General features: G+C 38.3%; 1 protein-coding gene across 1 annotated transcript in view; it reads right to left on the bottom strand.

Moving 5' to 3' along the window:
* The window catches only part of LOC137272594 (choline transporter-like protein 2), a 39,172-nt gene extending 26,803 nt beyond the window's left edge, over window positions 1-12,369 (bottom strand). The window contains exons 1-5 of the mRNA XM_067804985.1: window positions 12,015-12,369; window positions 2,535-2,583; window positions 1,950-2,023; window positions 1,553-1,631; window positions 818-905 (exon numbers count right to left, since the gene is read on the bottom strand). Coding sequence (XP_067661086.1) covers window positions 818-905; window positions 1,553-1,631; window positions 1,950-2,023; window positions 2,535-2,583; window positions 12,015-12,084 — 360 coding nt within the window. The 5' untranslated portion in view covers window positions 12,085-12,369. The remainder of the gene's footprint in view (window positions 1-817; window positions 906-1,552; window positions 1,632-1,949; window positions 2,024-2,534; window positions 2,584-12,014) is intronic.
* Between the last annotated feature and the right edge of the window lie 282 nt (window positions 12,370-12,651).

Here is a 12,651-nt window from a genome sequence, read left to right as displayed (position 1 = left end):
GGTCCATAATAAGTTTCTTGATCAGCACTTAATTTACGTCATCACCAGGAAGCCGAAGTCAATGCAGGACGGTAAAATGTCTCCATTTTGGCAGCATTCGTTTTATAAAATTTAGCTTCCTCTGTAACAGTATTTTGAAAAAGCTATGATCACTGTTAACAATGGTGTTAACAAACCAAGAATCAGAGCTGGTCATTTATAAGACCTGTATGACTTGCAAGGCACTACTTCTGCTATTAAGCTGGTTCCTGCCTCCCTTCATACATGCAGTCAGCGAAACAGGGCCAGCTTATTTCCGGTGCCAGATTTCCAGAGACAAGTGTATGTTCAAGAACCAGTTCTCGTTCAATCACAAGTTGTGTGTAGGATACTTGTAAAGAACTCTCCAAGGGACATAACTCTATGGGGTTCACTTGAATAATATTCAGATGTAATATAATTAAACACTGCATTAATCCATTTGATCTTTTTAATTTGATATTGTAATCTAAATATGCAATTTTTGAAAAATAAATTACGTGGTTGTTTCACCTGAGGGCTGATAGTTGGTATTACTGAAGGAAATACTTCAGAGAAATGTGGTGTGATATAGTGACTTTAAGATTTTATATGTAAATATTTATGATAATCTTGCACCAGACTGTATCCTCAATCATGTCAGCTCAGTCTGACTTGATGATTTGGTCATTCCACAAATAGTGATCAAGACCAATCAAAAGCAGTGGGAATGTGTAATTCCATTCCATAAACTGCTGATCCTGGTTTGGTCAAGGGGCACAACTCTGTAGAGACGATGCCCCTACTATATTTAAATTACCTGAGGCGTAGGGCACCCAAATGTTATGACACCAACTCCCATTTTAGCACATTCCAGCAGGTCGAAAAACATCAAGTTGGGCTTGGATCTGAAATACAACATTTCACTGCTTTATTTAACCCAACATATAGCAGTATTCCAGCTAAATGACAGTAGTTTGTAAATAAGCTTGTCAGATAATCCAGTGATTGACATCATGAGCACCAATTCATGCATCTGGGATGTGATGTTCATAATGAACCAAGTCAGAGTCTAACCACTTGAATCCTTCAGCTGCCTCTTTAAAAAAAACTTGGCTTGTCGATATTCAATTCTAACCCAGATCTAATCTGCATTTTTTTCAAAAGGGTCTTTAAAATTGCTTGTACTTTCTAAATACCAAGCAGCCAGACAGTTTAGTACAAGTGTCACCTTTATCATCTTTCACTGTGATGCATCAAAGACACTGAACTATGACCCTACCATCCTCATCAGATGATGTAGATAACTCATGATGGTGCCCAACAATCTACAGCCACAGTGGAAGCTGTCAAAACCAGCATCTGTCCAATCCTGAAAGTTGTCAACACCGGTACAAAATCTCATTCCATCTGTGGCTTGTACAATTATCATCAGCTCTACAAACTGACACATTGTCTGAACCGGAATGGTTTCTTCAGCCCAGTAAGTGCTGGTTTAGAAAACTTCCACTGTACATCATTCTACCAATTTGATCTGAGACTTTTTGATACATACGCATAATCCCCATATCCACACAGGTTGCCATCACTGTCCGTGGGGTAGATGAGCTTGATAGGATCGCCACGCACATAGCCTGTGGGGAATGAGACATTCATCTCTCAAACTTATACACAATAATCAAAGCATTTCTATTTCACCGATTTGAATCAGTAGTTTCATTTACGACTTTGGTCAAATTTAGGTTGGTATTAAGTGCAAAGACTCAGCTGACACAGAACATGTGTCCATGTACAAGGTCCTTACCTAACACAGAACAAGTATCCATGTGCAAGGTCCTTGCCTAACACAGAACATATGTCCATGTGCAATGTCCTTACCTAACACAGAAAAAGTGTCCATGTACAAGATCCTTACCTAACACAGAATACCTGTCCATGTACACGGTCCTTACCTAACACAGAACATGCCACCATAAGCAGGACGCAAATGAAAAACAGCAGGCAGCAGATGACATCCGTGCAGGATCTAAAAACATAATTGAGATCTTGGGAGGTCAAGAAATGGCCAGTGGTGTTTGGATTACAGGTGGTCATCCTTAGATCAAACTTTCAGCAGTTAAACAAATATCTAACATTCCATGTTCAACCTCTGTCTGGTAAAGTTGGTGCATTTATGGTTAAATCTCAGGACCTCTTTACTTTTCCTGAAAATTATTTGGTTTATGAGTGAAAAACATTTAGTATTTAAGTTGGAAGCAGTTTTTTATCCCATGACTTTCATTGCTTTGTTATGCAAATGTACGCAAGTTACAATGGTGCCCACAGTCCTGTTATGCTCAAAAGTCCTTTAACAAAACTTACTGGAGTCAGTTCTAAAATAATTTGTGCCAATCTCTCGAATGAGACCCACAAATCCCAAAAATGAAATTGTGCACTCAAAAATTACTTTGGACATTCCAGATTGTGTTTCATTCTTGGAGAACTTTTCATGATGGATCATGGGAACTTAGATCTTATATATGTGTGTTGTCACATACCTTTGTTTTATTGGTCCTTTAAAGTTGGGGTCAAATTTCTTTGCTTGCCCTGAAAAATAAACCTACTAAGTGTAAGTGACAGTATTCAGAATCATGTAATATACACTTGTTAACTGCAGTCTTGATAACTTTATTTGGCTAATTTTTTTCTGCAACAGCATACATACATTAGTTTGTTTTGTGAATTTCCTCTGCACAATTCTGATAGTGCAATGGGTAATTCATTTCATTCACTGAACTGATAGTTAAACATGTGCAATATCATGTTACCATTGTCCCTTCTTTTTTGTATCAATATGTCAGTGTGTGAAAGTCATAAAGATATTAGACAAGAATGTCTTCCTTCATGTGCACTTGTTAACCACAGTTTGGATAACCTTACTATGCTAATTTCCTACAACAACACAAACACATTAATGTGTCTTGGACGTCTCCTCTGTCATACGAAGAAAGTGAGAAGCATTCTGATGACATCACACTCTTTTATCCATTACATACACAGTACCAATATACTTAAGCATGTACAACATGATGCACAAACAATGTCCCTGCATTTTGCACTATAGGCATTTGGCATATTATAGGCCTTTGGTTTAGAATTACAAAAATATATCTATCTATCTGTCTGTCTGCTGGCTGGCCAAAGTTGAGGTTAGAGATAGAATGTGTCACAGACCCTGTAGAGTGAGTGAGTGAATAAGTTTGGTTTTATGCCGCTTTTAGCAATATTCCAGTGATATCACGGCGGGAGACACCAGAAAATGGGCCTCACACATTGCACCCATGTGGGGAATCGAACCCATGTCTTCGGCGTGACGAGCGAACGCTTTAACCACTAGGCTACCCCACCGCCCCAACCCTGTAAAGCTGATGATATCTGGGTGTCATTAACCTAGTACAAAAATGATAATTATAAATGTGGTGAAAGACCACACTTTTATAACTATCAGTTAATTGTACCAAAAGGCGAATATAAAAAAAGCACAAACCCACCCAACCCTGACAATGGTCACTAATGAATAAAAGAGAAGTACACATACAGATAAGCTAAACAACTATGAAGCATTAACAAACAAGAAGACAAAAGTCATCAATATCCCCCGCACCTGCAAAATAGTCTTCATGAATATGTCTACTAATTATGACTACACAGTCTGTCCATGTTTTGGTATGCATATGGCAGAATGGAAGGAGAGTATTGTAAGGTTTAACAGTTCTGCTCCAGAAATGAACACTACCAGCAAATTCAGTCGAGGTCAAACTTGCTGCCATGGAAGCACCAAAAATATTTTATCCAGAAATCCAAACCTACCAAGGCACCAGTATACCACCAGACCTAGGTGCCAAGTTCAGTGAAGAAATTGTGAATGGTTTTAAAGTTCTGCCAAGGAAAAGACCACAACAACCAATTTCAGTCAAAGTCAGCCTTGTAGTCATGGAAATCATAAAAAATACAATTTACTCACTTGTGTAACCCCCAAAAGGTCCATCTAGAGATCATGGTGTACATAGCAAACATGAGTACCAAGTTTGATAAAGGTACACTTAAGGAAATCTGTTCCAGACAAGATGACATGCTCAAAGCCACAGCCTACATCATGGAAACCACAAGAAATGAAAATAATATCTGGGTCAAAACCCCAAAAGACACATCTAGGGATCATGGATGACATGTGTACCAAGTTTGATGATGCTATCACAAATAGTTTAGGAGATATGCTTCGAACAAAGTATGAGACATAGGGAGGGATGGAATGACAGAAGGACAAACCTTTTTCTACAACCCTACAACTTCTTTGTTGCAGGTTTGTTGTTGCGGGGGATTACAAAGAACAGCTAAAACAACACATTGACAAGATATTGATGAGATGCTGACAAGATAAACAGACATGATAGTGACAAGATGCATAAATGAGATATGCACAAGATTAACAGCCAACATATTGATATAGTGAACAGACAAGATATTCAAAAGACGAGACAAGACAAGACAAGATATTGACAAGATACTGACAAGATACTGACAAGATATAAAAGAGATATTGACAAGATGCATCAACAAGATATTGATGTGATGTTGACAAGATCTTGACAAAATATTGACAAGATATCAACATGATGCATTGACAAACCACTGACAAGATATTGACAAGATATTCATCAGTTACAGACAAGATATGTGCAGCGCAATAGTGCAGTGGTATGGCACTTATCACACTGAAGTCCCGGGTCCAGTCCCCACTGGAAGCACCTAGGTCTGAGGCCCAAGGTGGGCACATTTGCGTAGCATCCTGTGACAAGATACTCAGATTCACACTGTCTCAGATCATCCAGCTGTAAAATGGGTACCTGTGATGATGTGCTAGCACTGTGACTGTTTAATTCATTTTGCTTAACCATGCTAACAGGTAGCATGACTGTATTCTCCCCATCAAGTTAAAAAGGTATGGGAAAGTGTGATAGTGTCCTGTTACCGGAAATATTAATGTACGTAGCGCTGAGAGCAGGCAATGTGTCTGGATATGAGTGGCATATACTCAGACTATCACTATTATTACTACTGCAAAGATGGCCAGTTAAGTCAGCTTTGACCAGGTGGCATGTGAAAGTTTAACTCAACACTCTCACAAATGAATAATCTTTGATGGGTTGAACAGTGAGAAATATACACTAAAGATCCTATTCCTAAAATAAGTCTTTTGGACAATGGTATAGATGACAAACACCTACATAGAAAACTATTCTTACAGCCTCAGTGCACAATGCCATACTCTGAATGAGAGGGTTCAAATCCTGGACAGGACAATAGAATCTGTTCTTTACTGAGAAAGTGTAATCACAAATATTGCATAAGTTAGTCTTGAAACACTCTTGAGGCTCTGTCATTCAAGGCAAGGAAATGATCAAGTTCCTAACAAGAGAAACTACTTGAGCTGCGAAGTATGTGTGATCAAACAATGTGAACGGTAACAGACCAGAAGAGTAACTTGACTCCCAAGGTAAACAGGTACTTCAAATACATTGGATATCCTCAGACAGCTAGAAAAGCTGATTATAAAACCAAGCTTAATGTTTTGCCTACACTACAAAGGATAGTCTTCAGTAAGAACCCATACCATTCAAACTTTAGGGTATGCATGGGTCCCCCAGTCTCCAATACCACTATGTTACTGACTAGGGTTGTCTTCCTTATGGTTGTCAGGATCATATGAATTTGGATGTGTATCGGGTCACCTGATCATGTTACTTGGTTTTCCAAATTGAGGGCTGCGTGATCTTGGAAAAGACCAGTACACTGTAATTTGTTTTAAAATGTTACATAATAATTACAATAATTTTTCTGCAAGAAACAAATATATTTAACATGTTTTATTACTATTTATTTTATATCATCTCATCTAAAATCTCATTCACATATCACATTTCACATGAAAACTGACAGTAGAACCACAGAAATGAAGAACAATTTACACAGGATTTTTTCAGGTTATAAGAGTACATCTAAACTATAGTTCCTGTCTTGTAAATTCATCTGTATGTTGGCTTGTAACACTGATTATGCACTGAACAACAAAAGAAACAGAACTTTCGAAAAAATAATCCTCATAAAAGTAAGTGTCATGTTTATGTCTTTTATTTAAAGTTGACAAAAAGATAGAGTTGTGTGTTTTTCAGCTGTTCAGTATTCTATCCATGTTTGGATCGAAACTTAATCTTTTTTCATGTAACAAGTCAGTGCTAAAATATTCCTGTATGTCAACATTATTATGACCTATACTTTCTGTATTGCTGAATCACAGCAGTTTATTCCATTGTAACTTCATATTCTAGAACTATTTATCAAATGGAGACACCAGAAAATTTTATTCCAGAAATTCAGCTGACTTCATATTTTCTCTCACCTAAACCATATTAAACAATATTAAACAAGAGTCATCAGAAGATGACATATCCCACCGGCCCCCACGTATTTGAAAGAACAAATCATCTGACAGTTACTTAATGTCTTTTTAGGCAAAGTTTGAATTGTTTCCATGCAATTAATGCAAAAATATAAATGACATATATATGTAAACAACTTCAAGATCTGTCTCATATATCTCCCAAGATCTGTTGAAAGATATGAAATGCTTTTCGAGTTGTTCGAGAAACGAAGCCCATCCATCCATTTTTAGACTAAGTCAGAATTGTTTCCATGGAAACCAGGAAAAACAAAAATGCCAAAACTTTGTAAATAGCAAAAGACATGACTTTGTAGTCTGCCTCAAATATCTCCCAAGTTTTGCAGAAAAATATTGAACAGTTTTGGAGCTCTGCTCCGGAAACAAAGCACATCCATCCATTTTGAGACTAAGTCGAAAACGCTTCTATGGAAAAAAAGAAAATAAGAAATCACAAAAACCTGTACAGAGCAAAAGCACCACTTTCGGTTCTGATTGATATATCTACCAAGTTTTGCAGAAAAATATTGAACGTTTTTCAGTTCTGCTCCAGAAATGAAGCCCAGCCCACCATTAGACTAACACCAAAATGTTCCATGGAAAAAACAAAAAAAATTAAAATGCCCAAAATCTGTAAATAGCAAAAGACACAACCATAGGTTGGTTCAGATAGGTTATTATATCTATCAAATTTGGTCTAAAAATATCGAACGTTTTTTGAGTTATGCTCCGGAAACAACATGATTACGGACGGACGGACAGATGGACGGACAGACAGGCAGAGGAGGCGTCGACCATATCCCAATGACTTAAATGCCCGGGGGGATAAAAACTATCTATGCTATGTGAAACCAAATTTTAAAGTATTTCAATGGGAAATGCTTACTTACTATAAAGCTTCCAAACATGCAGCATTTTCTAATACAAATCCAATAAACTTCTATGCTTTCTGGTCCTCCTTCCATATATTATTTGCAAAGTGTGCAGTAGGTGCCACATAAGTAGAATATAATTGAACCGTACTCTTGAACTCATATGGACCAGCATGGGATAAAGAAATCAAGCATACTATAGTATCCACCCTGAATATAGGAGGAGGAGGAGGACGAGGAGGAGGAGGAGGAGGAGGAGGACGAGGAGGAGGAGGACGAGGAGGACGAGGAGGACGAGGAGGATTGCATGATGTTGACAAAGAAATTGTATAGGATGTTTAGCATAATGTTTAGAACAAAAGGACGACAAAATGCTCTGTACGCTGTTGTGTTCAATGTACAGTAACACTGATATTGAGGAACAATTTATTAAGATCAACAAATGGAGGATGAGGAGGGCTTGTACGATGTGTTACATAACCTAATATGACAATGAATGAAGGACAACATTGTCCTGCAGAATGCTCCATGCAATGTACAATGTCATGTACCCTGGGAAATACAAGAAATTAAAAAAACAAATCTTAAAAACTATCACACCATCACATCACTCCACTTAAAAAGATATCACGAAAATATGACTCACGGAAGATAAAAATAGTTTCTTGCAGTCAGAATTTATGTGTAAACAACTTCAGTGATCCCAGCTCCAACAACACAAGGACTGGCAATGACCCTTCCATAAATCCCAGACACAAACAGCTGTTGCTACCAACAAGACACTGTGGTTGCCTTGCATATGTTTACTGGGAGATAAGCAATAAATAAAGAGGTTCAACAATAAGCTTAAGTCTTGGCTTAAATGGTGTGTGAATAGGTTTTGGCTCAAGCTAATGCATCTTGTTGACGCAGGAGAGATAACATTTCAATTGTGTCACTCATAAAGGTGAGTGAGTGAGTGAGTGAGTGAGTGAGTGAGTGAGTGAGTGAGTGAGTGAGTGAGTGAGTGAGTGAGTGAGTGAGTGAGTGAGTGAGTGAGTGAGTGAGTGAGTGAGTGAGCGAGGGAGGGAGGGAGGGAGCGAGGGAGCGAGCGAGTGTGTCAGTGAGCAAGCATAGTTTCACGCCACACTCAGCTTTATTCCAACTATATGGCGACTATGAATAATCAAGTCTGGACCAGACAATCCAGTGATCAGCAATATGAATATCAATCTAGGAAACTGAAAACATTTTCACATATAGTTTAATTAATGAACAGTCACAACATAAAAACATGTATCTACCTCTTAAATGAGATTAATAATGCCCAATCTAATTTCAGAAAACCATAATATTTCTTGTGCAAGTCCTTTGATCTAAACAATCTCATTATACCTTTGACCATGACACTGTCATCACTCTAATATAACCCATCCTTAGTCCAACAACTCAAATGTCTTGACCCTCCACTTAAACGGCAATGCGTTTTCATCACCAACCAATTGCATCACTCAAAAAACAGGTCAGCTAGTGCTGTGTTTCTCATCTGACCCTCACAGAACAAGAAGTGAGATACAAGCTCACCGACCAGTGAACATGTTTACCCAGATACTCCACAAAGACATCAGGCATGCCAACTTTGTTTGTTTACTCTGTCCATTCCCACTTCCATCATATTTCACAGAAATACCAAAATATGAAGAAACAATTGAGACAGAACTTCTGCCACTAAATCTATTCTTCTTAACACAAGTTAACAAAATATAAACGGTCTAATTACATATATAGGTATACCGTGCCAACTAATTTCTAAAAGGGAAATTTACATGCTAACTGAAACAAACAGAAATGCACAAATAACAGTTTTCTCAACAAGCATAGGCTTTTGTATGTAACACAATACAAAACATGTTCACTTTCATGGACTAAGTCAAAAAGAGAAATTGACTTGCTCTTTCAAACACAGAAAACTCATTAATCTTGTTCGCAGAAAATCATACGTAGATCTCAGTCTAAGACGTGTCTGGTCACGCCATTCTGTGATTTTGTCAAAGATATTGTCGACATTATTGATATCACTGTTAATAGAAAACCAAGTTCCATGGACAGTCAATTTCTTTATTGCAATGAGTGTGATATCACGGTGTAGGTACTAACACCTGTATTACTGGTGCTATCAAGCAAACGATACAATGAGTTATAAGAAGAACACATACATAGCTGTATAGTAATTAACTACAACTGGCAAGGTTGATATACATTGAATTGCTACTTAGTGATGGGGCAGAGTAGGTTGACGTTCAGTGTGATAAGTCGGATGGGTTTGCAGCATTGAATATTTTTCTCTTCAAGAAGTTTCTGATTCTTGTAGTCAGCTTGGTGAGTTTCCACAAAGTTGCTGTTGTTCCAAAGGATGGAATGGTCAGGTTTGGCTTGGGTGTGGTTTGCTATTGTGGATTTGTAGTCTTTTTTCGGGACTGAAATTTTGCTTTTCTTAATTTGTAGTGGGATTAGCAATTCAATGCATACCTTGTCAATTGTATATACTTACTATGCAGCTACATATATTCTCCTTTTAATAACTCTTTGTATCACTTGTTTGATCAAAACTGAACCATACAGAATACACTCTGATTTCTGTGATCAGATGTGACTTACTAGTATTTATGATCATCAATCATGTGATCAGACGTGACTTACTTATAATCACCCATCACAAGATCAGTGGTTTTAGCTTTGATACAACCGCAGTTGGCATGTTGTTTCTGTTCAGTCATGTCACAAATACCCCTGATCCATTCTCCAGTACAGTCCAGCATTGTGGACTGAGTCATGTCACATGGACATATTTGTTTCAGTCAAAAGATCCTAAGATCTAAGAAATCCTCATACCGGAATGCCATAAGAAGGGATTATGGGGATTGGGTGGTCAGGCTTTTGACTTGAATGACACGCGTCATCAGTTCCTAATCGCGCAAATTGATACTCATGATGTTGATCACAGGACTGTCTGGTCGAGACTTGATTATTTGATTTTAGTTTAGATTGATTTTAGTTTTATTTCTTTTTTTCTGAGGACAAAAATCTGTAAAACAAAAAATATAATTGGTCTTGCCTAAAATAAAATTCCATGTAACGTCAATTTATGATGTTAAATTAGCTTAAATATAAAAGAGTCAAGAGAACAAAGGGAGAATGGCCTAAGGTTGGCACGTGATCCTTATAGCTGATGGTTAGTTTATATGTTACTAACTAAATGTTTACTGGTGTTAGTAATGTGATATGCAGCTTGCTGACAACAACAATAAAACTAGTTGCTACACGTCATAAATGGTTGCATTCACTTTGAGTGTGAGTGCATTTTTATTCTGACTTTTTTCTATTTCTGTGAACATAGCATTTCAGTCGACATTGGTGTATAAATGATCAGATCATTAGAAATGTAGGTCTAAATTATTTTAATGAGGCTTCAGAAAATCATTTGTCAAACAGACATTTGGGATCCATTCCTTGAAACCATGAATCAGGTAATTGGGGGTCAGGTACCTGGGTAGGGGTGGGTAACAAGGGGGCATGGTAACTTGGCGTATGGTACCTGGGTAGGGTTGGGTGACAGGGAATGGGTACCTGCGTAAGGTCAGATGATATAGCTCAGGTAACTGGGTGTCGGGTACTGGGACAGGGTGGGTTATTGGGGATTGGGTACTTGAGCAGGGTTGGGTAATACAGGTCAGGTAACTGGGTGCCTTGTACCTGGTAGGGTTTTGAAACAAGGGGTAAAATTTGGGGGTTGGGTACCTAGGTAGGGCTGAGTAACTGAGAGACAGGTAAATTATGGTGTCAGGTAATTTCGGATCTTGTACCTGAGTTTGGTCGGCTAAATGGGTTGGGTAACTAGGGGTTCATACCTAGGTTGGGTCAGGTATCAGTGCTTCGGGTAACAGGGGGTCAGGTACTTGGCTAGAGTTGGGGAATAGGTGTCGGATGCCTGGGGTGGATGAAAGGGGGTCAAATGCATGCTAGATAACTGCAGGTCAGGTCACATTGGGTTGGGTAGATGAGTCATAGTGAGTTACTTGTGATAAGGTACCTGGGTAGGGTCAGTATACATGCATGTGTTGTCAATACAATCTTGTCTAGGCTTTAATGTGTGACAACACTTAGAATATTTCCACCTTCCCTGGTGTAATATTCCAACATTGAAATAAGTTCACTGAAAGTTTCTTATACCAGTTCCAGTTTATTAAAGGTATATTTAAGGTAATTTTGGCTTTTGATTGGAATGGGGGATACGGGCAGAATTCTTTCCGACTGGTGTTGGTGATCTAAACCAGTGCTTATTTTAAACCACAAGGACAAAACACGTAGATCTAACACCCAAAATAAAAATCACTCAATTTTTTCAAGTTCATGTTGTGATAGCTTCATATATATAAACTAATATATTTGAAATAATATATTTTATACATGCATACGGATAATGAGAGCATATTAATTTCGTCAAAATTAACGGGAATATGATTGAACCAACTTGACCACTACACACTAATACCGGCACAATTCTGTACCCGTTTCAGTGTAAGATACCATGCAGTTTTTGTTGTAATCACCTTTTCACAATCACAGGTGGATAACAATGCATGTCAATGGTTTTGGGTTTTCCCGTCAGTGGCAATGCAACGGCTTACCGTACTTGGAGTCGGACTTCTCTCCGCCTGTATCGGCGTCCTCCACTTTGTTGTCGCCCCCTCCACACATTATAATCACGGGACAAGCCCAACTGGTACTCCCAAAATTGTTTCACTGTTCTCAAACTCACACCTTCATTCACGAAACGTCAAAACATTTCTGCATTCGCACCTGGCCAAGATTGATCAGGAAGTTGTCATCACGTGACCAGATAGGCACAGGAGACCTTGTTGCTGAGCAACCGATAAACTTTGACTTGCAAGCGTGATTGTGTTCCGTTGGGCTCGCGGGCGATTGTTAGACCTGTGTACAAGCACACGGGAGCTGTTTACAGTTGTATTTAAGTACCAGTATCACACGATATACCATTTATAACCAGCAGCATAAGTCATGCAATTGTTCCTTGACAACTGTCATTGATTGGCATGGAACCTGACATATATATGGCTTAATAGACATATGTGGCTCTGTGAGCCCCACTCTGTTGAAACTTAGTAATGGAATCAGAAAGCACTCAAACAAAGTCACAGCTACACTTTAGCAGTAAAAGTGTACATTGACACACCGACCAATGACAAACAGTAGCTAGCATTACAAAATATATAAAATATATATAAGTTGTAACAACTGAAATCC

The sequence above is a fragment of the Haliotis asinina genome, chromosome 2, assembly GCF_037392515.1.
Source record: "Haliotis asinina isolate JCU_RB_2024 chromosome 2, JCU_Hal_asi_v2, whole genome shotgun sequence".
Classification (NCBI taxonomy): Eukaryota; Metazoa; Mollusca; class Gastropoda; order Lepetellida; family Haliotidae; genus Haliotis; species Haliotis asinina.
The sequence above is the reverse complement of the archived record's forward strand: the minus strand, read 5'-3'. Positions and strand labels throughout refer to the sequence as shown.